At 42.2% G+C, this 22,494-nt stretch overlaps 4 protein-coding genes across 8 annotated transcripts; 1 reads left to right on the forward strand and 3 right to left on the reverse strand.

The window, feature by feature from the left end:
* Positions 1-805: 805 nt before the first annotated feature.
* tspan34a (tetraspanin 34a) lies at positions 806-6,660 on the reverse strand. Its single transcript, XM_056409541.1, has 8 exons — positions 6,539-6,660; positions 5,027-5,118; positions 4,007-4,219; positions 3,361-3,435; positions 3,139-3,246; positions 2,504-2,641; positions 2,294-2,386; positions 806-1,790 (listed from the first exon to the last, which is right to left on the reverse strand). Exons 2-8 carry the CDS (start codon positions 5,081-5,083, stop codon positions 1,734-1,736), a joined length of 741 nt encoding a protein of 246 aa, XP_056265516.1. The 5' UTR covers positions 5,084-5,118; positions 6,539-6,660; the 3' UTR covers positions 806-1,733.
* Positions 6,661-7,080: 420 nt separating this feature from the next.
* On the reverse strand, positions 7,081-13,530 carry LOC130190677 (ras-related protein Rab-3D-like). Of its 3 annotated transcripts, none has more exons than XM_056410218.1 (5): positions 13,392-13,530; positions 10,984-11,217; positions 9,047-9,165; positions 7,988-8,112; positions 7,081-7,902 (listed from the first exon to the last, which is right to left on the reverse strand). In XM_056410218.1, the coding sequence occupies exons 2-5, from the start codon at positions 11,215-11,217 to the stop codon at positions 7,724-7,726; spliced, it is 657 nt and encodes a 218-aa protein (XP_056266193.1). In that variant the 5' UTR covers positions 13,392-13,530; the 3' UTR covers positions 7,081-7,723. The 3 variants fall into 3 exon arrangements, with proteins under 3 accessions (XP_056266193.1, XP_056266192.1, XP_056266194.1); XM_056410217.1 differs by lacking the exon at positions 13,392-13,530 and adding an exon at positions 13,324-13,346; XM_056410219.1 differs by lacking the exon at positions 13,392-13,530 and adding an exon at positions 12,274-12,360.
* A 1,822-nt stretch (positions 13,531-15,352) lies between these two features.
* pld6 (phospholipase D family, member 6) lies at positions 15,353-19,777 on the reverse strand. Of its 3 annotated transcripts, none has more exons than XM_056409830.1 (4): positions 19,730-19,777; positions 18,543-18,724; positions 17,921-18,150; positions 15,353-16,091 (listed from the first exon to the last, which is right to left on the reverse strand). In XM_056409830.1, exons 2-4 carry the CDS (start codon positions 18,719-18,721, stop codon positions 15,862-15,864), a joined length of 639 nt encoding a protein of 212 aa, XP_056265805.1. In that variant the 5' UTR covers positions 18,722-18,724; positions 19,730-19,777; the 3' UTR covers positions 15,353-15,861. The 3 variants fall into 3 exon arrangements, with proteins under 3 accessions (XP_056265805.1, XP_056265804.1, XP_056265806.1); XM_056409829.1 differs by having other exon boundaries at positions 19,662-19,762; XM_056409831.1 differs by lacking the exon at positions 19,730-19,777 and adding an exon at positions 19,474-19,552.
* A 583-nt stretch (positions 19,778-20,360) lies between these two features.
* LOC130190170 (transcription elongation factor 1 homolog) lies at positions 20,361-22,426 on the forward strand. Its single transcript, XM_056409446.1, has 4 exons — positions 20,361-20,448; positions 20,808-20,944; positions 21,044-21,114; positions 21,561-22,426. The coding sequence occupies exons 2-4, from the start codon at positions 20,829-20,831 to the stop codon at positions 21,623-21,625; spliced, it is 252 nt and encodes an 83-aa protein (XP_056265421.1). The 5' UTR covers positions 20,361-20,448; positions 20,808-20,828; the 3' UTR covers positions 21,626-22,426.
* The last annotated feature ends 68 nt before the right edge of the window (positions 22,427-22,494 follow it).

Here is a 22,494-nt window from a genome sequence, read left to right on the forward strand (position 1 = left end):
GTTTCTAATTGAGGGGGGGGGGGGGACGTATGTAACAGACTGTCTCATGCGTTTGGTATTGGAGATGATATGTCCTTTCGGGGTTTCCGTAGAGAGGAAAATGTAACTGGACTTGGGGTGCACAAATAATAAAGAGGGAAGCAGTGGACTGAAGGACATGTCTGATCTCCCGACTCAGTTTATTAACATGTATGGATGTGAATGAATGTTGGTGGTGGTCGGAGGGGCCGTAGGCGCAGATTGGCTGCCACGCTTCCGTCAGTCTGCCCCAGGGCAGCTGTGGCTACTGATGTAGCTTACCACCACCGGGATGACTGTGTGTGTATGACTACTGGACTCTGAACTGTAAAGCGACTTCGAGTGTCTTGAGAAGCGCTATATAAAATCAATGATTATTATTATTATGTTGTAAGTGCACCTCACACACAAACCCAGAACGCTCAGGGCAACGATGTAGTTCTTATATATTTTGGGGTGAGCTTTCCTTTTAACGTATATCACATCAGCGAGGAAGTTTGGGTTATTTTGTTGTACATATTAAATTGAAGTGTCTCAAGATAACACAATTAAACATCTACGGCAATTATTTATTCTTAAACTTATTAAACATTGGTGGAAAAGTCAACACTTGATGACAGTTTTAATTATCAAATGTGATGCTTTAGTTTTCGTGAGGTGGGTGTAGGGGTTCATGTTTTCTTCACAATCTATAGGCGATAAATGAACCATCATCCTCTGATATAGATCAATATTACATGTTTACTCATAAAACATATGAAAACATGCCAAAGAAGACCAAAATCAGTGTAAATAAAAGGTGATATTCTGTAATTTATTATTTCAATTTGATCAAACATACAAAAATTAATTCATTATATTACAACTTACAATGAGTGTGAGAGACATAAACAACTTATTTCTACCCTGTGCATTGCATATTACTAATGTCTCAGCACATACAGTGTTTGTGTCATGTCTCGTCAGTTATGTTAAGTTTTAGGTTTTAGTCCTGTTTTCCATGTCCGCTTTTATTTTGTACTAACTGTCCTCTCTCGTTTCAGAAACTTTATTTCCTGCCCCGGTGTTTCCTCGTTAGTGTGATTGTCTGCTCCACCTTGTGTTCACCTGTTCCCCATTTCCTCATGTATTTTAAGCCTGTGTCTACCTGTGTCTTGTGTCGGATCGTCTTGTCTCAAGTCTCGTCCTGATTCAATTCAATTCAATTTATTTGTATAGCCCAATTTCACAAATTACAAATTTGTCTCGGAGTGCTTTACAATCTGTACACATAGACATCCCTGCCCCAAAACCTCACATCGGATCAGGAAAAACTCCCAAATAACCCTTCATGTTAGTGTAGTCTTTTGTCCTGGTTTGCAGTTCCAGCATAGTTGTGATTTTGTTTTGTACTTTGATCAAGTCTTTTTCCAGCATAGCTGTGATTTTCTGATTTTCTAAACCCCATCTTAGTTTCCTGCTCAGCAGCAACTTTAAGTTGTACTTTGTTTCATTTGGAATTTTTGGGGACTTCCTATGTTTAAATAAACCCTTTTGATTGCCCTGAATTTTGGAGTCGTGCTCTTGGGTCCTGTTTTTGGGTCGTGACAGTTTGCGTCTTAAAACATAAATAAATCAGAGTATAAATGTGTACAGGTATAGTTCTGAAACTAAGGCCTACAAGTACGATTTCTCCACCTATTAGAATGTCGTTCTCTCATCACAAACAGGAAATATCACGCCTTGTTGCCAATATTCTTGTAGAGGACCATTGATACCACCATGGCAGCAACCTGTAAAGACAACAGTTATTCAACATGAAGTAATAGACTGTACAAGTTGGAGAATGTTCTGCAATATATACTCTGCAGAGTCACAGATTTCTGAAAGATTTCATTTGAAACATTTTCATGTTTAGTGGCCTTAACATCATATAAAAACAATGAAAGTGAATCTCTACGAGCAACAGCCTCTCACATTGTCATTTGATAATTGTTATCAGACAAATATTGATTATAGATGCTTTAAAGGCCCTATGTGTCAACAGACAAGTATTGTAACAAGTTATCAATATTGCTATTTCACAGTGGGACTCTCATGTATGTAAATTACATCAGATGACAGGAAATTAACATGGACCAGAGCTGTTAGCAATGCAATTCCGGTCTATATTTATCAGGACGGGGCAGTATGGGAGATAAAGTAAAATAAATGACCATTTAAAGTTATTTCATTCAAACACAGCTCTGTAAAAGCAACGTTGTGGCTAAAATACAGACTGCTTTTATACTGATACCTCAAGAGCAGCGATTCCTAGAGCCACGGCTCCGATGATGACAAGGTTTTCCTCTATCAGATCCACAAGTCTCATCAAGCAGCCATCAATTCCCTGGGAAGGAAACGCCAGGTTTAGCGGAGTTTGGGAATGACTGTTGCACTTTGTCACAATGAATGGTTTTCTTGCCCACATGCACAGAGTTAAACCAAGAGTAGCGTGGTCTCATACCGAATAATACGCTTTGTCTGTACTGCACCGGCCGATGGTTTCGTTGCAACATGTGACTGGATAGAGATCTTCTCCGAGCTCTTTCTGAAAAGAGGAGCCATCGAAATCTGTGTAGTTCTTGTATCCGCAGCAATTAAACTAAAAGGAAACCAGAAGGAAACCACAACCGGTGTTAGTTCCAGATGTGAACAAAAACACAATGTAATCATCTTAACTCCACTGCTGTGATGCTGTAGTGCAGACAAAGGTGTGGATTATAAACATGTAAAATAATTTGACATGTACACAGTTTACACAGTCCCATGACATTTGGTAAATAATTTTCTTTGGTCATCAGCATAGGGTCATAACTATTTTCACTGGAACACAGTGTGCCCTTACTGCAAATCAACAGAAGAGAAACAAGTAATCAAATACCTGTGTTGGCTGAAATGTGCGATAAAAGAGCCTCTACTTTTGTCTCAAAAGTTGCATCAACCGTGATCAGGACTTCACTTTTTTTACATATTTTTTTTTAAATGGTGTATTTAGGACAGTGCACATTGATAAAAACATTTCAGTAAATGTGCCAGAGTTAGCCAAGAGGCTATTTTTCATCTGTAGTCCCACTTCAAGATCAAATGAGCAATACGTACCTCCTCCATGGTGACGTTCCAGAGTTTGGTGAACTCGGTATTGTTTCCATAGTTGTCTTTAATTCTTGTTTTAACTTCAACCTCCAGAAGCCCAAGAACCTTCTGAACCTGTGAAGGACCATTATTTTTTAGCAAAGCTCTTCAAAGGTTTTTCAAACTAAATCTGACCAAATGACAATTTTTGCCAAGTGGATCCTGTTTTGGACTTTGAGAGACACTTACCAAACCCTGGAAGACGAGCAGCACCACAGCTGCCGCTACCTCGATGAGGAAGATAATCAGCACAATGCTGAAGAACTGGATGGTTGAGAGAATGATAAATTAAACTTTAAAACTTTCAGTGTAAGGCAGCATCGTGTATCCATAAAAAGTCACCAACAGAGTGAAGACCTGATTCTAATATTCTATGGCCTGCTTTTTATCTTCTCTGTTTGTTTATTTATTTTATTGCACCATCTTTGTATTGTAATTTGCCCTTTTAACTGTTGATATATTTTGGTTCCTGTTATTGCCGAATTGTTTTAATTGACTACTGTATTGCACTGTGTGACACTTTGTCTGTGATAAGTGCAATATAAATAAACTTTACTTTGTTACTTAGTGAAGATAACCATCAAACAAAAACATTTACATTTTAAATCCATATAATCTCAGAAATACAGGCAATTCTCTACTCTCCAGTTCTGATCAAAAATAAGGTTTATGTTTATGTCATTTTGAACATACATCACTACCACAATTAAGAAATTAAATTAAATGCTACCTTGTTAAATCAGATTATTTCATTTTATATTGTGATCCTTTATGTTTGAAGTAAACATGTCCTTCAGTCCCATCCAGTGCGGTTGATCTATCCAACATCGCTCACCGTCAGCAGCATACACCTGCTCTCCCTGACAGCTCCGCAGCATCCAAGGAAGCCAATGACCAGCAGCACGGCGCCCACTCCGATGAGCAGGTAGGCGGCGTTGACCAGCTGGGACAACCCAGGCGAGTCCTCCACATTACCCAGTAAACCCAGCAGAGAACCACTGTCCACCTTCACCCACACTCCCACACCCAGGATGCATGCACCTGCCAACTGCGTGTTGAGTGGGAAAAGAACACAGAGAAAGAAAAAAGTAGAGAAGGTGGCAATAATGTTAAAGTATTATAAAACATGAAGAGCAGACATTCTAAAAAATTATTTGTTTATGCTGAAGTTGATTTCTGGCAGAAGCAAACATCTCACATGTGTGCTCAGTTTTTGAAACCAGTGTAGAATGAAAGTGGAATAAGCAAGCTAGCTCGCTAACTAGCCAGCCCGCAGCTAAATGAGTCAACTTTAACAACATAATGCTTCATCCACCCTTTCTTGTCTCACTGCTTTCACTCGACGAGAGACAAGTTTGTTCGGCTCTTTTTCCTGTAACCAGTGTAGCATAAAAGCACGGTGTATCTAGAAAGCTGGCTGCTAAGGGTCTGTCTTATCAGTCAGGAAAGCACGAGTCTATCAGCAAATTATGAGCCAGTCATAGCACAGTCGGGAAGGACGAGGCAGAACACTCTTTGGGGAAAGGAAATCTTAATGCTAAGCTAAGCTAACTGTCGCCTGACAGTAGCTTCATCTTTAACTTACAAACACGAGAGTGATAGCCTATCATTCTTGTCGTACAACTCTCGTGTTTTTCCCAAAAATGTAAAACTATTCCTTTCAGCTATCACTGAATATAGGAAGTACACATGCAGCTAACGTATTATTGAGCTGAAAAGAATAATTTAATAGGCTACAACGCCAAAGGGAGTAGCTCTCCAGTGCTCTCTTGTCTGTTTAATCCTGGGACCAGGCCATCATGAAGAAGAACTGGGCAACAGAAGTATAATATAAGTATAATTTTCTGAAACTTACAAAGATGCCGCCATTGAAGATAACCATCATGATCTTGAGAAAGCCGGAGCAACACATCTTGGCGTTTGTTTTTCCTTCTTCTTTTATCCACACTGAAATAAAAAAGAGAAGAAAAAAGGTTTTGTTAAACTGAGCTAAATTATAGTAGTTGGTCAGACTTTCTTATTTATCTCTTAGCGGATTTTGGTTAACTGCACAACTTTGCGTTTGACCTCTCATAGGATAATCAATGCTATGGAGTTGGCTTACAACACAAGCAAGCGCTAATGTGGGTCAAACAGCATTTGTTTTGGTTATACATTAACCACATGGCAGGAAAACAGAAGGGCTCTTAATCTCCTTTAAATGTGGCAAGTGTGTCCTGCTGACGTAAAGCCGGGGTTTCAGTTGATGTGTGAGACAAGTTACTCTTTCATATCCACGCTTAATGTTTTTTCCCAAAAGATTCATGTTGGCTTCCCTGCAAGGTATTTAAAAGATTATCAAGCACACATTCAAGTCACACGATACAGTTCAGTCTCCATTTGTTACAGAGGCAGAAAACTCACTTGCTCAGGTCTTTACTTTTGTGCTTTTCATTGTAAAACTGTGTGAGCAGTTTTATGTTACTCTGGCGCTCAAACCGTCAAATGATAACCCCGACATACATCAGCGGCTAGTAAAAGTGTCTTTTCTACACTGTCAAATGTGTTCACAAGTTGAAATGGAGAAAGCCATAACAGTCCTGAAACAGGTGTTTAAAAAGGTGCTAAGTACGTACAAACAGTCATGAAAGTGTTGTCATGATATGGTGGCAATTATTCAAATGTCCACCAATGAGTTCATGATTTGGTAAATAAGGAAAAGTCATCTTCTCAGTTTACTGGTTGTCACTCTGCAAGTAGCCCAGAGACGCCATATAAAACACACACCCATGTCCCCAGACTTTGCACAACTTTGTTTCCGTCTGTTCTGTGAGTCAGAGATATGAGCTCAGTTTTATAGATCCTGATCCTTTTATCTTCCTTATTTTTCCTTTGGCTGTAACATTCAGTGGGGAAATACCGTTTCCGTGAAGCCATCAAAGCCTTTGATATCACCAGCAAAATCACATGTTGTTTGGATGAGTTTAATGTAGACTAGTTTTAACCCAACTTGAAAAGTCAGAGAACATTTAAAGTTTCCTACAGCTGTGTTATTTGAAATGTGGTGTTTTGTTTTATTTATATTCTATTAAAGAGAAACGAGTTGGACGATTCTTGGGGGGGCTAGTTTGTTGGTAATGTGAACCCATTCGACAACTAAAAAAACATGTATTATCTTATAAAATGATCTTATTCAAAGCATTTGTCATTCATCATCCCTTGGTTCTATTACTTAAATAGCTTGAAAAGTTCTCTTTGGCAAAAACATACTGGATCATGTTGTATGTTGATCCCCCAAAAGTTGTTTATGTATAGGTTTGTGTGAAAAATAAAGGCTTTTGTTGATCTTATAGTTAATTAAAAGTATAAAAAAGCATGAAGCGCTTACCTGTGAAGCTCTGTCTGTCTGTCGGCTGAGGTCCGGTCAATCAGGAGTGTCTGCTTAATAAGGCTTTCACATGCCCTTTTATCTTTTCACAGGCAGCACACATATTACCCCCACCACACACACACACACACACACAAACACGCAGAGAACCACATATACACTCTCACACACACATAAACGCACAGTCACATGCACAGACAAAAAAGAGTTCATGTCCTGACGTCACCGACTTTGCTAAACTTCCTGATGACCAAAGTCCCTTCAAAAATAGAACAGGATCTTTGATGACCAGGAACCTGTAAATATATAATATAGATCTTTATAAATGCCATATTAAACTCAACACAAAGAGCAAATATATTTATGTATTTATAATATACCACAAATTAATTTGCTAATAAATGAAAATATTGTAGTGAATGTCATATCATAATTCACCCTCAGAAACGTGAAGTTATTCATAATTTTTAGAAGCGTTGTTTAATTCATAAAAATAGCAATAACATAACAGACTTTGTGCAAATGATAAACAAGAGACGTCGTGCATGGATCCATATATTTTAATCCACACGTATAGAGAAACACAATAAACCTGCCAAAGGAAATATTGAATGAGTATTAACTATTAAAAGTAAAATATTAAATTAAAACCCAATGAGAATATCCCCCCTAAACAGTAATACCAGGACTGGTCCGGGCACACAGGGCTGTATTTAAAACCCTTCTCTAAGTTCACAGGACACAGTGTGTATGCGGTATGGAGTCACAGTGATGCATTTACATGCAGCAGCCACAAGAGGGCGGCATGACACAATGGCTCATGCGCTTACAGTCACATCCTCACCTGCAACAGGTGCCGGTCACCCACTAATCAAGAACAATGAAGCATCCGTGACCGGTGAGAAAGAAAAGGCACAGCTGCTCAGTGCAGCTCTTTGGCATCTCAGTGTAACAGTCACGTTCCAACGACAACGAAGCTGGAGTCGTCACGCAGTTGGGAAAAGATCAAATGAGAAAGAAGGAAAAAAAGGAGCCTAGCACCCTTTAATGATTGCAGTGTTGCAGTCACATGAATAAGTACATCTAGAATGTTCGTTTGACAATACAATCAATCTGTGTGTGTCTGTGTGTCTGCAAATATGAAACCAGCTTCCTGTGAATTCCCGCTGCCCCCCCCCCCCCTCATTAGCATGCGCAGCCGCTGCGGGGTATGTCCTTCAGGCCGCCCTCCTTGTGATTGGCTGACGGACTGGCGTCGCCGTTGACGCTCTCGTTCATCCTCTCGCAGATGACGTCCACCAGCTTGTCGAACACCTGCTTCACATTGACGTTGTCCTTGGCGCTGGCCTCGAAGAACTGAAAGCCTGCGGAGAGAAGAGGCAGAGTTTTGTCTTGTGTGTGGTTGATGGGGTGTGTTAAATGTGTGTGTGTGTGCGTGTGTGTGCCAACCGAGTTCCGTCGCCAGTCTTTGGGCATCTTCAGTGGGCACCTTCCTGTCGTCTTCCAAGTCCAGCTTATTGCCTACCAGCACTACTTGAGCGTTGCCCCACGAGTTCGTCTTGATCTGGGTTGCCCTGGGAAACGGCAACACAACGTTTTCACACAATGAATACACTTTACTGTATTCACCTGCAGCCAGTGGTGGAAAGTAACAAAGCACATTTACTTTAGAGTTGCGTTTAAGTACAGTTTGTAAGTATCATCAGAGTATTTCAATTTCATGCAACTTTATACTTCTTCTTCAATGCATCTTTTGAGGAAAATATTGCACTTTATTTTACGACTTCTATTTTTTTTACATACAAAACATATCCATTTACAAGTAATACAAATTGAAAACTGTGACGATTTAAATGCAGATTAATGCATTAGTAATAATGTTCCAGTAATTTGATGTATCTCACAAAATAACTCTGTGTACTTTTACACATTTCATACTGAGGCTCTGTACTTTAAGTGTGACTCATGTATGTATGTATATATATATATATATATATATATGTATAGAAAATAAAAAAAGATAAGCATACTACTTCTTCCGCCACTGTTTAAAGATGAATAACCATCTGTACATGTATGGATTTAGAGCTGCGATTAATCATCATCAAATGTCACGTGAAAACACATAACTTCACTTTGGTGAATTGTTCGTCATGACTCTTTAAGAATTGTAAATAAAATAATCTCTTGCTTTACAGGGCAAATATTACCATAAGAATTAAATATGACGGCTGCGATAAGTGTAAATCATAGACAATAATAGACAATAAATATTCAATGATAGTTTAATTTCATATCGTTTTGTACTAGGCGCGTTATAGTGTCATTATAATACTCATGGTCCAAAATGATGTGACATTGCATCTTGGGGGGACGACCCTCAAACCTTACATGTCCTTGTATTTATTCACCACAGAAATTCATAATGTAAATATGATCCCTGGTAGATGGCGGATAGGCCGGCCGACATTAGCCCCCCCCCCCCCCCCCGCTGATGGCTCCACCCACCAGTCCTGCACGGCGCTGAACGACTCCTGGCTGGTGATGTCGTACATCAGCAGGAACCCCATGGCCCCTCGGTAGTACGCCGTGGTGATGGTCCGGTAGCGCTCCTGCCCCGCTGTGTCCTGTGAACACAAGACACGCCTGAGAACGTCTGCAATCCTTTTGTCGTCTAAACCCCGGCGGAGCAGGGAAAGGAGCGGGTTAACTCTTTGAATCAATAACTGGTGGAACAGAAGCTAACATCCCTCCCGGTATGCGTTGACGCCGCCACGCCCTGTAAACACACCAGGATGTGCTTCTTGACTGTGCCTGGATGGAGCCGTGCGGGGTTGAGGCCTCGCCTCCCCTCCCGACGACACCCAGGAGTACATCTGTTCTGGGTGTCAGCCGGCGCGGTGAGCACCGTCGACCCATGCATCTTTCATGAACCCCGCTGTCTGGGGACGGTGTCCAACATCAACTGTCATTAGCTGAGGAGCGTGAGAAATGAGTTTACTCCACATCCATGACAGGCAGCGGCGTGTAGGAGGGCGAACGGGGGAACGCGGGGGAGGATAAACAGCCCATGTTGCACAACAACGCCTTTCACAAGCGCGATTCTCTCCGCCATAGCTCGGAGCTGTATTTTAGGACCTCTCAACCCCAGATAATTACCTCAAGTCGATTCCAGCTCTGGCATTAAAGAGACTGCCGTGTTTTATGCTGAGTGTTGCTGATATAGTGAAGCCTAGTTGCTGTGTACAGTATATCTTTTGTAATATATATTTCTTAATGTACTGTGGGGAGTGAAAGAGCTTCCTGAGCATCCTCTCGGGACGCTCTTTAGACCTTAATGATGAGCGCTTTCGAAACGGACACCTCTGCTGTGGGTGAACTAGACTCTTTATCCAGTTAAACCTACTCAGTCTTGTTTCTTTACTTTGCCCTCGATGCCAGCAGCCTCAGAGGCAAAGTGAAGCCGATGCTTAAGCGCCTTAAACTTGCATTCTCTCTCAGGGTCAGCAGGGGGAGACTCTATAGAGGTCTATAGAAAATTATGGTCCACTTAGAGTCAAATAGACCATAAAGCAGGGTATGCTTTAGGGCGGGGCTTCCTTGTGATTGACAGGTTGCTACAAGGTGTTGTTTTGGTTTTCCAACTTTGTACTTTTGTTTCTTCCAAAACCCATTTTTGTAAAATAATATACATTTACAATTATTTCTTCCTATGAATGGGAAAGGTGGCTAATTGTACATTAATCTAGGTTTACAAGTTGAATTTGTTTGTGTCTTATTCGTTTCTATTCTATTATTATTCCCGAAAATGTCTGAAGGGACATGAACATAGTCAAATCCACAGTAAAGACTTGCAACCACTAACATCTTTGTTATTATACCTAATGAGTGTGTTTGCAGCTGTAAGACTTTGGTTCAACAGAGCGAGCCACGAGTTCTCTGCTGAAGGTGCAAAGTAGTCTTGAGGGTACACAAACGAGAGCCGATCCAGGTGACTCTTTTGAGTGTTTCCGGGCAGTCTGCCATTCGTGATGTCAGTTAACAAACTAAATAACCGCCACAAGTAGAAGCACATCCATAATATCCGAGTGGTTGAAAACGTTTTTTGCGCTAGATTAATAGAGAGAGTTTAAATCTGGTCGGAGGGAAACGCAGTCGGCCAGCTTTCCACTTCTCTGCGGCTGCACTGAGCAAACATCTATCAGTTTGTTCTGGCCTTATCAGCCAGACTTTCTACTCTTTCTTCCCGCTGCCGAGGAGAAACCACGCACGTGCGCGTGACGGTAAACAGTTTGGAGGTGAAGGAGAGTGAGCGATTTTTAATTAGCTTTGGAATTCTTTTTTTTGTGCCAGGATAAGTTGCCAAGTTAAAGAGTACAAAGCACTCTTTTTCTTTCTTTTAAAAAAATGACAAAACGATGACAAAAAGAGTTTCCCCAACGAACCCAGATCTGAAGCTTGAAGCGCTTGTCGTTCCTGCAGACGGTCTTGACCTTGAAGTCGATGCCCACCGTGCTGATGAAGGCCGAGGTGAAGGAAGCGTCTGCGAAGCGGAACAGGAAGGACGTCTTCCCCACGCTGCTGTTGCCGATGATCAGCAGCTTGAACATGTAGTCAAAGCTCTGGTCGGCGCTGTCTCTCTGCTCCTGGCCCGCCTCTGGATCTCTGGCTAAAGCCATCTATGAAAAGCAGGCGGGACGAGAGGAGAAGAACAGTCCGTCACACTCCCGACCTCATGGGGCGACCGGGGGAGCTCAATCATAAAAAACAGTGAGTATGGAACCTGTGCTTTAAAACAGGACTGTGTGATTATTCATCTGATCGGCTGCTTTTCTCAGTTAGACATCGTTGTAAATTGTCTTTTGTTGGCGGAACACAACGAGACATTTCATGACGTCGCTTTGGGGTCTCGGGTAGATTATTTCTGGCATTATACACGCTTAATGCACTAATCAGCAAAAATATTCAACTAATAATGAAAATAATTGTTAATCAAGCGTACAACCTAAACCACACACAGAAAGAGGAGACTTTAGTGTGTGCAGGAACAATATAAAATCCCGATGAACAAAGAAGTAATTACAGGTTTATCTCGAGTCTATTCCTAAACAGGATTAATGACTACAGTGGCCGTTTCTTCCAGTAATGTTTAAAAAAATATATTAAAAGTTTCAATTTAAAAGTAAAAAACAGTTAGATAATATGAAAATATCGGGTTCTTTATTTCTCTTTATTAACTTTTTGATTATGTAAATAAGTTGTATTTTGTCTATGAGACTGTAAATTAAATATCTTTGCATTTTTCAAGACGTGAACTCTGGCTTTTGGATTCGGATACTTCGCAGACAGAAATAATCAATCAGTTAACCAAGAAAAACAAAATGTGGCTGAACTGATAATGAGAATAAGAAGCATATAAAACAATCTTAACAGAGATTATTGTGGAGGGGAAAGTGAATGTGAGGTAAACAGACATGTGCAAAGTCCAGGATCTCTTATACCGCTGCATTATATAACTATTTGCAACATGCAGCAAGGATGTCAACTATGTGCTCAGCTGATGCTTACGTGAGTGAGAACAATTAACATTTAAAGGAACTAAATAGAAACCCATATATCCTTGGCCTATTCACAGACTGATTGGGGGGTCTGGGATGGCAACGTGGTGACACAGTACTTGTGTGTTTGAATGTCAGAGTGAGGAAGCTCAACTATTTGAGGATTCACACACTCACTTGCTTGAAATTAATTCACACAATAGCAGATGCTGATGTTGTAAATGGAGGTGTTGTTTAAAAAAAGAAGAAGCTGTGGTACGAATCTCAACCAGGGCGAGATCCTTCCACTGTTCTTCTTCTTTCTCCGTCCACCCGTCAGCGCGGCCTCGCGTCGTATGAACTCGGTGGACTCGTATTGGTCGGTGGATGCTGAGCGGTGGGTGAGAAGAGACGAGGGAGAGGGTCAATAGACTCTTCTCTCCTCCATGTGCATCTCATCTCCATCATCCATCATCCATCTGACCATCCATCGACCCGTTTGAACACACGCCCATATTTATCTTGCCTCCCTCTCTCGTTTTCATCCATCTATGCATCCCTGCTGTCATCATCCATCCACCTCTCACCCACTGCATGCGCTCCTTCCTCCCATCTTTCTGCATCATAAGGAGGATGGCTGGCCCATCCATTCATCCTCCTCCTCCTCTTCCTCCTCTTTCCGAGAGGCAGACTATCTGATTGCCGATATCTCTCGGGAGACTAGCTCAGCATAACCACTTCCAAGACCATAAAGAGGGGACTTGGCGGCGCGCTGCTGTCCACACTCAGCAAAATGCTGATTGCCCACGCTGAAGGATGTGTGTGTGTGTGTGTGTGTGTGTATATGTGTGATTCTGTGTGTGTGAGTGTACAACGCTGGATGCTTTGGCTCTATAGTAGAAAAACAGGGTAATCTCGTCTCTATGTTGACATTTGGGCTGAAGCAGTTCATGGAAATGCGTGTGTGTATGTGTGTGTGTATGTGTGTGCGTGTGTGTTTGTGTGTGTGTGCACTTCGCAAGACCAGGATAGGTGGGTCACGCACTTGTTGACACTTGGAATATGTCGTAGCCGATGTACACAGCTCAACTTCGCAATGTGTGATATTGGGCTATATAAAATAAACTGAATTGAATTGGAATGTGTCTAATTAGTTCGAATGTACCGCAAACTCAAAAGATCAAAGGCTCCCCGAGACGCACGTGAAGTTAAGGTGACAGTTAGTCTCATTTGCCTAAAGTGCCTCACCATACGGTAGCGGACTACATACTCGTGGCAGTGAGAACAAGTCCTCTGCCGTGGGAATGTTAACTCGCCTTTGGGTCGGTACAGTCCGTCTCCTCCTCCGGCCGCCTCACGTCTCCCCTGGAAGCCGATGGGTGCGCGCTGCCGTCGGGCGCTCCACTTCAGGCGCTGTGCTCCGGGATCTCCAGGCTGCGTGCGTGTGCCCGTCACTGAGACACCCACCGTAAAGCCACAAGTCAAGTCAGCCGCGGTTACATCAACGGAACTTCCGGTAGAGACTGTCAAAATAAAACCGCTATTTCTCTCTCTTTCTCTCTCTGAGTTGTCATCACTTCTCAATACCTGCTGCAACGAGCTCCATCTGGTTCCATCCAGTCGTGAGAATCACTTTCTTTGGCTTCTCCAGTGCATTCAACACCAGCCAACCACTGCTGCTGAGTGAGAAGTTAACAGGGAGATTATGTGTCCACCGTCTCCTGGATCACAGACTACCCCACAGTATGTCCTACTGGTGCGTGTCTGAAACGGTGGCCAGTGATGTTGGCACCCCACAGGGAACTGTTCTGTCTCCCTTCCTGTTCACCTTGTACACCACTGACTTCCAGTACAACTCTGGGTCATGCCACCTGCAGAAGTTCTCTGATGACTCTGCAGTGGTCGGGTGTATTAATGATGGTCGGGAGGAGTACAGGGCAGTAGTGGATGACTTTGTGGAGTGGGTCGGTAGTAATCACCTGCTTCTGAACGTGGCCAAGACCAGAGAGGTGGTGGTGGACTTCAGGAGGAAGACCACTGAGAGGATGTGGACATGGTGGAGGTCAGGTTCCTGAGTTGAACAAAACTGGGAGGCCAACATCAACTGTGTAGAAGGGGATAAGTCGACTCTTTTTCTTGAGGAAATTTTGATACTTCAATGTATGCAGCAAGATGTTGGAGATGTACCAGTCTGTTGTGGCCCGTGCGCTGTACTTCTTAAAATAATTGAACAACATCAATAAACCTTGCACCGATTTCACTGTATATACTTTATATATACTTTTGATATTTTCATTTTCTTTATTATTGAATTTTTCTTAAATTGAATGTCATGCTCTGCTATTTTATTGTATTGCACATATTGGGAATTTTTTTCATTTACAAATAAAGTACATATTTATATATATACATATATATATTTATTAGGGCTGTGAAATGATTAAAATTGTTAATCAAATTAATCACAGGTTTCTGTGGATTAATCATGATTAATCACATATTACCGATATTCTCTGTATATTTTTGTGAGAACATAAAGATTTATGACAAAAGACGGATATATACATTTATACACAGGGGTGCACATGAAATAAAAAAGAATCTAAACAATTCATAAAGTGTTTCAAATGACTAATCTTTGAAAATCAACCATTTTTGCGCGAGCGTTTGTCCTACCAAACCTTTAGTTTGAAGGAATATCACCACACTTCCGCCGTTATTTTGTCGAGCCTGATTCCGTTTGGACAAAAAACTTCTGGCGGCCCCGCTGCAACACAATGTTGTTTGTTGAGTGGCGCAGGCATGACGCGCTAGTAACGCATCAAAACTCATGACTCCCAGTGGAATTGATCACATTTATACCGAGGGTGAAACACAGCAGCTGATTCGTGACGTCCAACATTCCCTTCGCAGAGCTGGACTTCAAGTTGTGGCACAAAGCACGTCTTCACTAAACCCTGAGCGACGCTGCAGAGGACTCGCGCACCCAGGCACATGAACCGAGCCCTCTACCTGGCAAAGCCCAGAAGTTGATCTATTGTTGGGCTTTGACAATGCCAACAAGTTGCTGTGCTGTATCGCCTGATTACTCATGTTGGGGAGAGAGAGAGATTGTAGGATTAGGAACTGGGAAGCTGTCAATCAGGATGGAGAAACTGTGTGTGTGTGTGTGTGTGTCAATGTTAACAAGAGAGACAAATAGGACACACAAATGGGAACAGAGAGAGAGAGAAAAATGCTGCTGCGGGGCAGTGATGCAACAGACCTGACACACCTGCAGCGTGAAACAGTGTTTTTATTATTGGTGCTCGGCCGTAACATGCCCGAAACATTACACGGGATGTATTTAGTGTATTTACATTTCAAAAGAAAATCATCCACAGCTCTTCCAGTGTGTGAATGATTTTGTTTTGAAATGTGGTATTCTAAATAAAAGGTGTTACACTCAAATTCCTAACGAGCTAGATAATCCCTTTAGTACTAAGGCAGATCAAATATGATGTAATATATGTATTACATTATGAACATAAAGAAATAAGATGCATTTTATCATGTTATGGGAGAAACAAAATGCAACTAGAAATAATGTTAACTCGTGACACAATATGAACAAAATATAAAGCTTGGTGCCAAACAAAGTGAAATCAAACAGGAACCTGAACTTAACTGTAGATTCAGTCTGATAAATGAACAAGACTCTTCTGATAACACATTTAAAACCAAACTTGCCATGAAACTTCCAATCATCAGGCAGTCGTAGGTTCTGGAATCAGAGTTGTGTTTGGGTCACTTGGGGCGGAGGCACCTGGCCGGGTCGTTGCGTTCCCACAACCTGTGGAACTCCTCGGCGAAGGGTCGCACCAGCTCCGCCTCCTCGGTGACCACGAGGTTCTCCGTGTTGCTCTGCACCGCCGTCAGCGTCCAGTTGAGGGAGCCGGTGATGAGCAGCCGGCCGTCCACCAGAGCGAACTTGTGATGCATGTGGACGGAGTTGGCGTCGCAGCGCACGCAGATCCCTGGGGGGAGCAGAGTGTCCATGACATTCTTACATACGGTTATTACCATGACTCACTTCTTTCATGCTATCGGCTTTTGAAGATCCCAAAATATCTAAATCCTAGATTGTTGTTGCAACGACAAATGTGCTTCGTAAATAAAGTGCAGTATCTATTCCACATAAACCAAGTGATTACACAGGGAGTCCAAAACCAGAACACAGGTTATACACTAAATGCTTGTCTTATCTTTCGTACAGAAATAGTTTCTCATCAGTTGTGTACAATAGAAACTATCTTAAGAGAGAAAAATGACTTTTGGGTGTTTGATTCTGGTTTGCGTCAGATGAGTAGAGTTGGGTCCCGAAAACCGGCGCCAATGTGGACCGAAACCAACGCAACGCACATTTCACTTCGTCCTGAGCCGATTGAAATTGACTTTTTTTTACAATGCGACATGCAGCAAATGCGACAAAATAAGTGTGTGTAGAGGGGGGCACATCTCAAATTTAATGAAGCATCTGACAACGCATGCCATCCATTTGTAAGCGGAGGCATGCAGCGCGTTTGACTTCCTGCGTGAGCCGTGCCGAGCACATCAGCGGTCGGGCTGGGCGCTCCCCAGAGACCCTTGAAAACGTGGAGACCGATGATGACAAGAGCAGTCTGAACTCAGATTAGTACCGCAACGTTGATTGTATGTCTTGCATTTATAAAAGTAGGTCGACAAATAATAAATTAGGCATTATAACCATGTTCAAGCTAACTGTCAGTGCGGCTATGAGAACGGGAATATGGCCGAAGAGGTTTCTAATGTCGTCATTGTCAATCGTCATTTTGTGCTTCTTCTTTTTTTAAATTATTATCGGTTCAGGCACCGTTTAGGCCCCGGTATCATTTCAAAAGTAACGGTTTAGCACCGGTATCGGAAAAAACCCAAGCGATACCCATCCCTACACACGAGTCCTTTTTACATTCGACTGCAGACCAAACTCAGAGAAAGATTAGACGTGCAGATTCTCTCGAAGGTTTTTAAACTGTCCACTTCTCTTGCAAACATTTCCACTTGAACCCCTAATCGCTCTGTGTGAAATGCCCCTTTCCGAAGATTCTCCCCGTCTCAGTGAACGTTCGTTCCCCTTCTGAGGTGAAAATCACCACCCAGAGTTATTTGAGGATAGAAAAAAAAAAGGTTTCTGCAGAAAGAACAAGATTCAGTATGAAAACAGGAGTGGACTGTCCCTTGTGCCAAAGTGGCTCTCACGAGGTTTGCAGTCGACGCAGTCGACACACACACACACACACACACACACACACACACACACACACACACACACACACACACACACACACACACACACACACACACACACACACACACACACACACACACACACACACACACACACACTTTGCCTAATGAAATTTGCTGACCAGGTTGCCAATTTCTTACTTACTTAATTCTTACTTAATAACATATAATGTATAAATGCAGAGGGCTGAGAGGGGAAGAGAGACTCAGAGAGCGATTTACTCTGACTCATCGTAAGTTTTGTCGTGGAAACCCCTGTTCACCCAGACAATTCCCATCATCCCTCCACTCGCTACACAGGACGTACTGACAAAGACAGCGTACTCCGGGAACACAGACGGAAAAAAACCCTATTGAGTGAAACCAGACTCATCCTTCCCGTATTTCAGGAGAATTGTGTCCATAATTATGACCCCATTGAGGTTTAGTGTGACTTTTATCTCTCGGAAGGCTAAGAAATGACTCCCTGGTCTCCTGTTTTGTGAAATTGTCCAGGTGCATCATTACAGTAAAACCCAATCATATTCGTTTCCCTTACCCGCCTTGCGGAGGACCCCTATCTGGGAGCCAGAAACGGCGACGTAATCCCTGTCGGAGAGGATGCGGACGGCGACGCCCCGGGCGCGCAGCGCCAGCACCGCCCTGCTCAGGTTCTGGTTGGAGAAGGCGAAGACACACAAGTCCAGAGAGGAGACGGCGGACAGGACGAGGCGGAGAAGACGGGACAGAGAGGTCTCCACGCCGTGGGGCAACGGGCAGAGACAGGACCTGGAGGCCAGAGAAAATAAGATATACAGTATATATATATATATATATATATATATATTGCACTTGATAGAATATGAAAGTGAGGAAACCAACTGTTATGTAACGATAACTCTATTTCGCAAAAATAATCCAGTTTTCAAGCCGGCAAAAATGCAAATAGACCCGGTGGTTCATACTTTTTGTTTGGAGGTATTATTTCATGTGAAAAAAAGAAAGAAACAAGTGGGATAAGGAATAGTAATTGCACTAACTAAAATCCACTTCCCAAGAGCATCTCGGGGCTCTGAATTTCTTTGCATTAGTGGGCCACTCTTACAATACACTTGACACTGATACAGAATAAATAACATAGAGCCTCCTTTTACTCGGTGCAGCGATTAGGTTTCTCTCACCCTGGCGACAGGGAGGTGAAGATGTGCTCAACGCAGGCAAGCTCAGAGGGAAAGAAGAGGACCTCGTTGAGGGTCTTCGCCGGCCTGAGGCGCCGGAGGAGCAGGCCGAGCAGCTCCACGCCGAGAGGGAGCGCCACCGCGGCCAGGCCGAGCACCTTCACCGTCCACATCGCCGACATTTGCTGCAAAACAGGATACACACTTAGGAGAATGCAAACTTTCTCATCTTTATTTCTGACCACCAAATGTTTTGTGTGGTTTTTGTTTCCATGCGATGACAGGAGTCATAGAGTCAAAATGATGGTTATGCTGTAATTGTTTATATATTTAATGAACTCATGAATCATTAACCGGCATATCAGTGGATGATGAATACAATCTTATTTTAAAATAATCGTATGGCAAATACAGAACATCTGAACTCTGGATGAAACCTGTACGAGAGTTGTCATAATCAGGTCTGAAAAATGACTCACCTGTTGAACATAATAATACACATAGGCTACAACTTTATGAGTCATTTTCTTTCATATTGTGCATCCTGACAGAAAAAGTTCAAAATGAGGTGTTCACTTTCTTTACTCAATCAGGGGTGGAAGAATAACTCATATCTCTGCTCATATCGAGCAATACAAAACATAGTTGGTTTCAAGTATTCTATAATTCAAGATCATACTTGCAAGTAGGCCTACAGAAGTATTGACAGCGAGATGTACTGCAAGCAAGTACTTAGGCAGAACGGTCCCTTTCACAGAATTACATTAGATCAATTAATTCATGCACACACTGATTGTTTTTTATTTCCTCTGGTGGAAGTTTTCTCAGCAAAAAGTGGTCAAACTGGACACAAAACTGAAGTAAAACTTTGTAGTGGCCAAAGTAAATGCTGTGACATTATGCGTTATTTCATCACATTTAAATCATCAAGTACCTCAAAACTGTACTCAAGTACAGTCACGTCGCCTGATGTTTTATCGCTCTTCAACGGCACGGATTATAAGGTGATGGTGATGTATAAAATATATTATCCCACATCAACACCAAACACTGGGGAGAGCGAAGACACACCACGACGCACATTATAAACCACGCTCACTGCCAAGAAGTTAAAAACTTAACATGTTGGGAGCTCCACAGGGCATGGCAAAGCATTGAACTGGAGTAGTATTTAAGACAACACAGCAGACCTGAGAGTTAGCGTATGTCGCCACCACGTGGGAACAGAGTGCTGCAGGAATCGGTACCGTGGAGGACACCGTTTTGGTTATTACTCGAATTAGCATTTTTGGCACTTCCGGTTCCCTCGTCTCGAAGTCAATATGCTTTTTAAATGTTTTTTTAGTTAGGTGCCCGAAATAACGTCTGTGGTTGACAGCAGCTGGTGAGATTTAAATAAACAATGTTCTACTAATTAAAACACGACAATGAATACCCCTCTTGTGATGTTGTAAAGTGTGGACGTGTGCTAACAAGTGGCTAAATTAAACTACAAAACGTCATCACGCCGTCTCGTCCGCTCAGGTTCATGGGACCGTACTATAGTTCCTTCATAGCCTACGTTATCTTTTTACTTATGCCGATTGCATCAACGTTTCAAACTCATAAAAGTGGTAAACCTCTGTACATATTATCTTGCGGAACAGAACGTTTTCGTCTCAGAGTTTACTTTCTGCAAAAATCCCAAATTAAATGCAACAATCCTATCGCTTTTCTTGTCAAGGGACCCAGTGGGACGCTAACTTCCGGTAGAGGCGTTGCCCAATCAACATAACTGACAGGCCAGCGAGCCAATGACTGGCCGTGAAGCGCCAGCACTCCTCCAATCACTTCACGGGAAACCCAGTCGCCGGGTCTTTGGGGAGGACTTTCCCACTTCACCGCAACGTGTATCTTCTAAAAAGAAAAGGTAAACAATAGTAAGCTTTACTTATTAACATTTAACAATGATGATCACGTTTATTCGTTATGGTTCTTTGAGGCATAACCAAAGACGCGAGTTCGTGGCCGTTTAACTCGCCTTTTATCGAAAGGCGATTATGTTGTAACGTTGCTGGAAACCAACAACAAACATGCTAACGTTAGCCTGCTAAGTTTAGTTGCTAACAATATGGAGCAACAGCTGGAGAAGTTTTCTAGTCGAGAGTTGTCGCTCTTTTTGGGGGGGGGATCTGGGATCTGGAGGGTTGTATCTCTGGTGCTGTCCCTTCGTGGCACATGTTCTACTTGTTGAAGGTGCTGGTTTGTGTTCGTCTCTTTCTCACACAGACTCGACTCACTTTGTGTACAATGGGTCGCCGCAAGTCAAAGAGAAAGCCCCCTCCGAAGAAGAAGCTGACCGGAGACCTGGACTCTCAGTTCACCTGTCCGTTCTGCAATCACGAGAAGTCATGTGATGTCAAAATGTACTGGAAATACACCAAACGCCCGCCTTGCTTTAAGTTTGATTCATTGATTTATAAGGTGATCGATGCCAAACGTTTTTATTACTATTTTCTCAACAGGGAGAGAACCAGAAATACTGGAATCATATCATGCGCAGTCTGCTTGGAGGAGTTCCAGACCCCTATTACCTGTATCCCTACTCCTGCATGAGTTTTAGATTACATCGCCTCTTTTTCATATTGTAACACAATAATGACAGAATTACAGTGTGTTCCATCTGTTTTTTGATCATATAACAACAACATATAATTGTTGTATTAGCTTTGAGTGTTAATGTTTATTCTAAGTAATATGGAAACAAAATGTCTTTGCATTTTCCTGGATCCTGTAAGGGCTCAGCATGGCTTAGGAGACCTCTTCCCCTGGCACATTTACAATTAATTGGGGGCTGGTCATGCCCCTCAGCCCCCTTCACATACAACCACCTGTTGTTATGTGACTGAGGTTCCACACTTATTTCACAAGATAATAATGTCTGTATTGTTCTGAAAGGTATGATCAAATCCACAGATATAAGCCACATTCAGCAAAGAAAACAACAACAGCCAACTCCCATCCTTAACCTGTGCGCCTCAGATCTGTCGGAGCCAGTTGACGTGTACAGTGATTGGATAGATGCCTGTGAAATAGCCAATCAGTAGCCCCCATGGAGCTGGGTGACTTTCAGGAACTTGAAGATGAGAATGAGGAGGTGGCTCATTGGGATAAAGCTGTTAGGAGGACATTAAGGGAACTTTTAATTGTTCAGAGGTTTCTACATGGTCACTCACAAATTTGTGAATCGACAGCAAAAAACGGCGCAAAACAATTTCAGATTTGATATTTGCGACGGGACTCGATTTGTCATAACGCATTGACCATTGTTCTATTTTCAATATATATATTTTTAACTGCTAGATATTTTTAAATGCAGAAATTAGATTTTTTTAGTAGCGACCTGAAAAGGGCTCCGATCGTGGCAATTTAAATGTGAGATCAATAGAGTTCAATCTTTTTGGGTAGCATTAAGAGAACGAGAACGGTGTGGATCTCATTTTCTTATCATACACGTTGACAGTTCAAGCGTGATGTCACCGCTGCTGTCCACGGTCCTCCTTGTGAAGACAGTTGGATCTCAATATTATGTTGTTCCACTGGTTAGAGGAACGGGAATGTGTAGGCTTAACTCTTTGCTGCTAAAACCAAAGGTTTTGAAAAGTCCTTGAATCAATCATTTCATTGGATTGTATGTTTTGGGCTTGCATTTCTTTTTAAATCATACAATTATCTTTGTTTTGAAGTGGGATGTTCATAATGTCATTTTATCCTGAAATCAAATGTTGATATTGACTGGTTATTTTCCTATGCAACCACATATGGTGTTGAAAAGTAGACTGCTTTTAAAAAATAAATGTAATGCACTTGATAACTGTGATCTTGGAAATAAAGGCGAAATAAGAGTTGATACCAGTACGCATCTATTGGTTTTCACTATGTTGTATAATAACCCTAATGTACTGGGATTTAAATC

This window comes from Pseudoliparis swirei, chromosome 24 (assembly GCF_029220125.1).
Source record: "Pseudoliparis swirei isolate HS2019 ecotype Mariana Trench chromosome 24, NWPU_hadal_v1, whole genome shotgun sequence".
Classification (NCBI taxonomy): domain Eukaryota; kingdom Metazoa; phylum Chordata; class Actinopteri; order Perciformes; family Liparidae; genus Pseudoliparis; species Pseudoliparis swirei.

Excerpts from the sequence above, each read along its gene's own strand:
- LOC130190170 (XM_056409446.1), top strand. The coding sequence starts at position 20,829 with ATGGGTCGCCGCAAGTCAAAGAGAAAGCCCCCTCCGAAGAAGAAGCTG. Across the intron at positions 20,945-21,043 it reads AAGTCATGTGATGTCAAAAT|GGAGAGAACCAGAAATACTG; the intron begins GTACTGGAAATA and ends TTTTCTCAACAG. Across the intron at positions 21,115-21,560 it reads GTTCCAGACCCCTATTACCT|ATCTGTCGGAGCCAGTTGAC; the intron begins GTATCCCTACTC and ends TGTGCGCCTCAG.
- LOC130190677 (XM_056410217.1), bottom strand. Across the intron at positions 9,166-10,983 it reads GCTTCAAGCTTCAGATCTGG|GACACAGCGGGGCAGGAGCG; the intron begins GTTCGTTGGGGA and ends TTGTGTTCACAG. Across the intron at positions 8,113-9,046 it reads TTCAGCGCCGTGCAGGACTG|GGCAACCCAGATCAAGACGA; the intron begins GTGGGTGGAGCC and ends GCCGTTTCCCAG.
- tspan34a (XM_056409541.1), bottom strand. The coding sequence starts at position 5,083 with ATGTGTTGCTCCGGCTTTCTCAAGATCATGATGGTTATCTTCAATGGC. Across the intron at positions 4,220-5,026 it reads TCTTCAATGGCGGCATCTTT|TTGGCAGGTGCATGCATCCT; the intron begins GTAAGTTTCAGA and ends CTCAACACGCAG. Across the intron at positions 2,387-2,503 it reads CAGACAAAGCGTATTATTCG|GGAATTGATGGCTGCTTGAT; the intron begins GTATGAGACCAC and ends TTTCCTTCCCAG.
- pld6 (XM_056409829.1), bottom strand. The coding sequence starts at position 19,694 with ATGCTTTGCCATGCCCTGTGGAGCTCCCAACAT. Across the intron at positions 18,151-18,542 it reads TTCACCTCCCTGTCGCCAGG|GTCCTGTCTCTGCCCGTTGC; the intron begins GTGAGAGAAACC and ends TCTGGCCTCCAG. Across the intron at positions 16,092-17,920 it reads AGGGGTCCTCCGCAAGGCGG|GGATCTGCGTGCGCTGCGAC; the intron begins GTAAGGGAAACG and ends TGCTCCCCCCAG.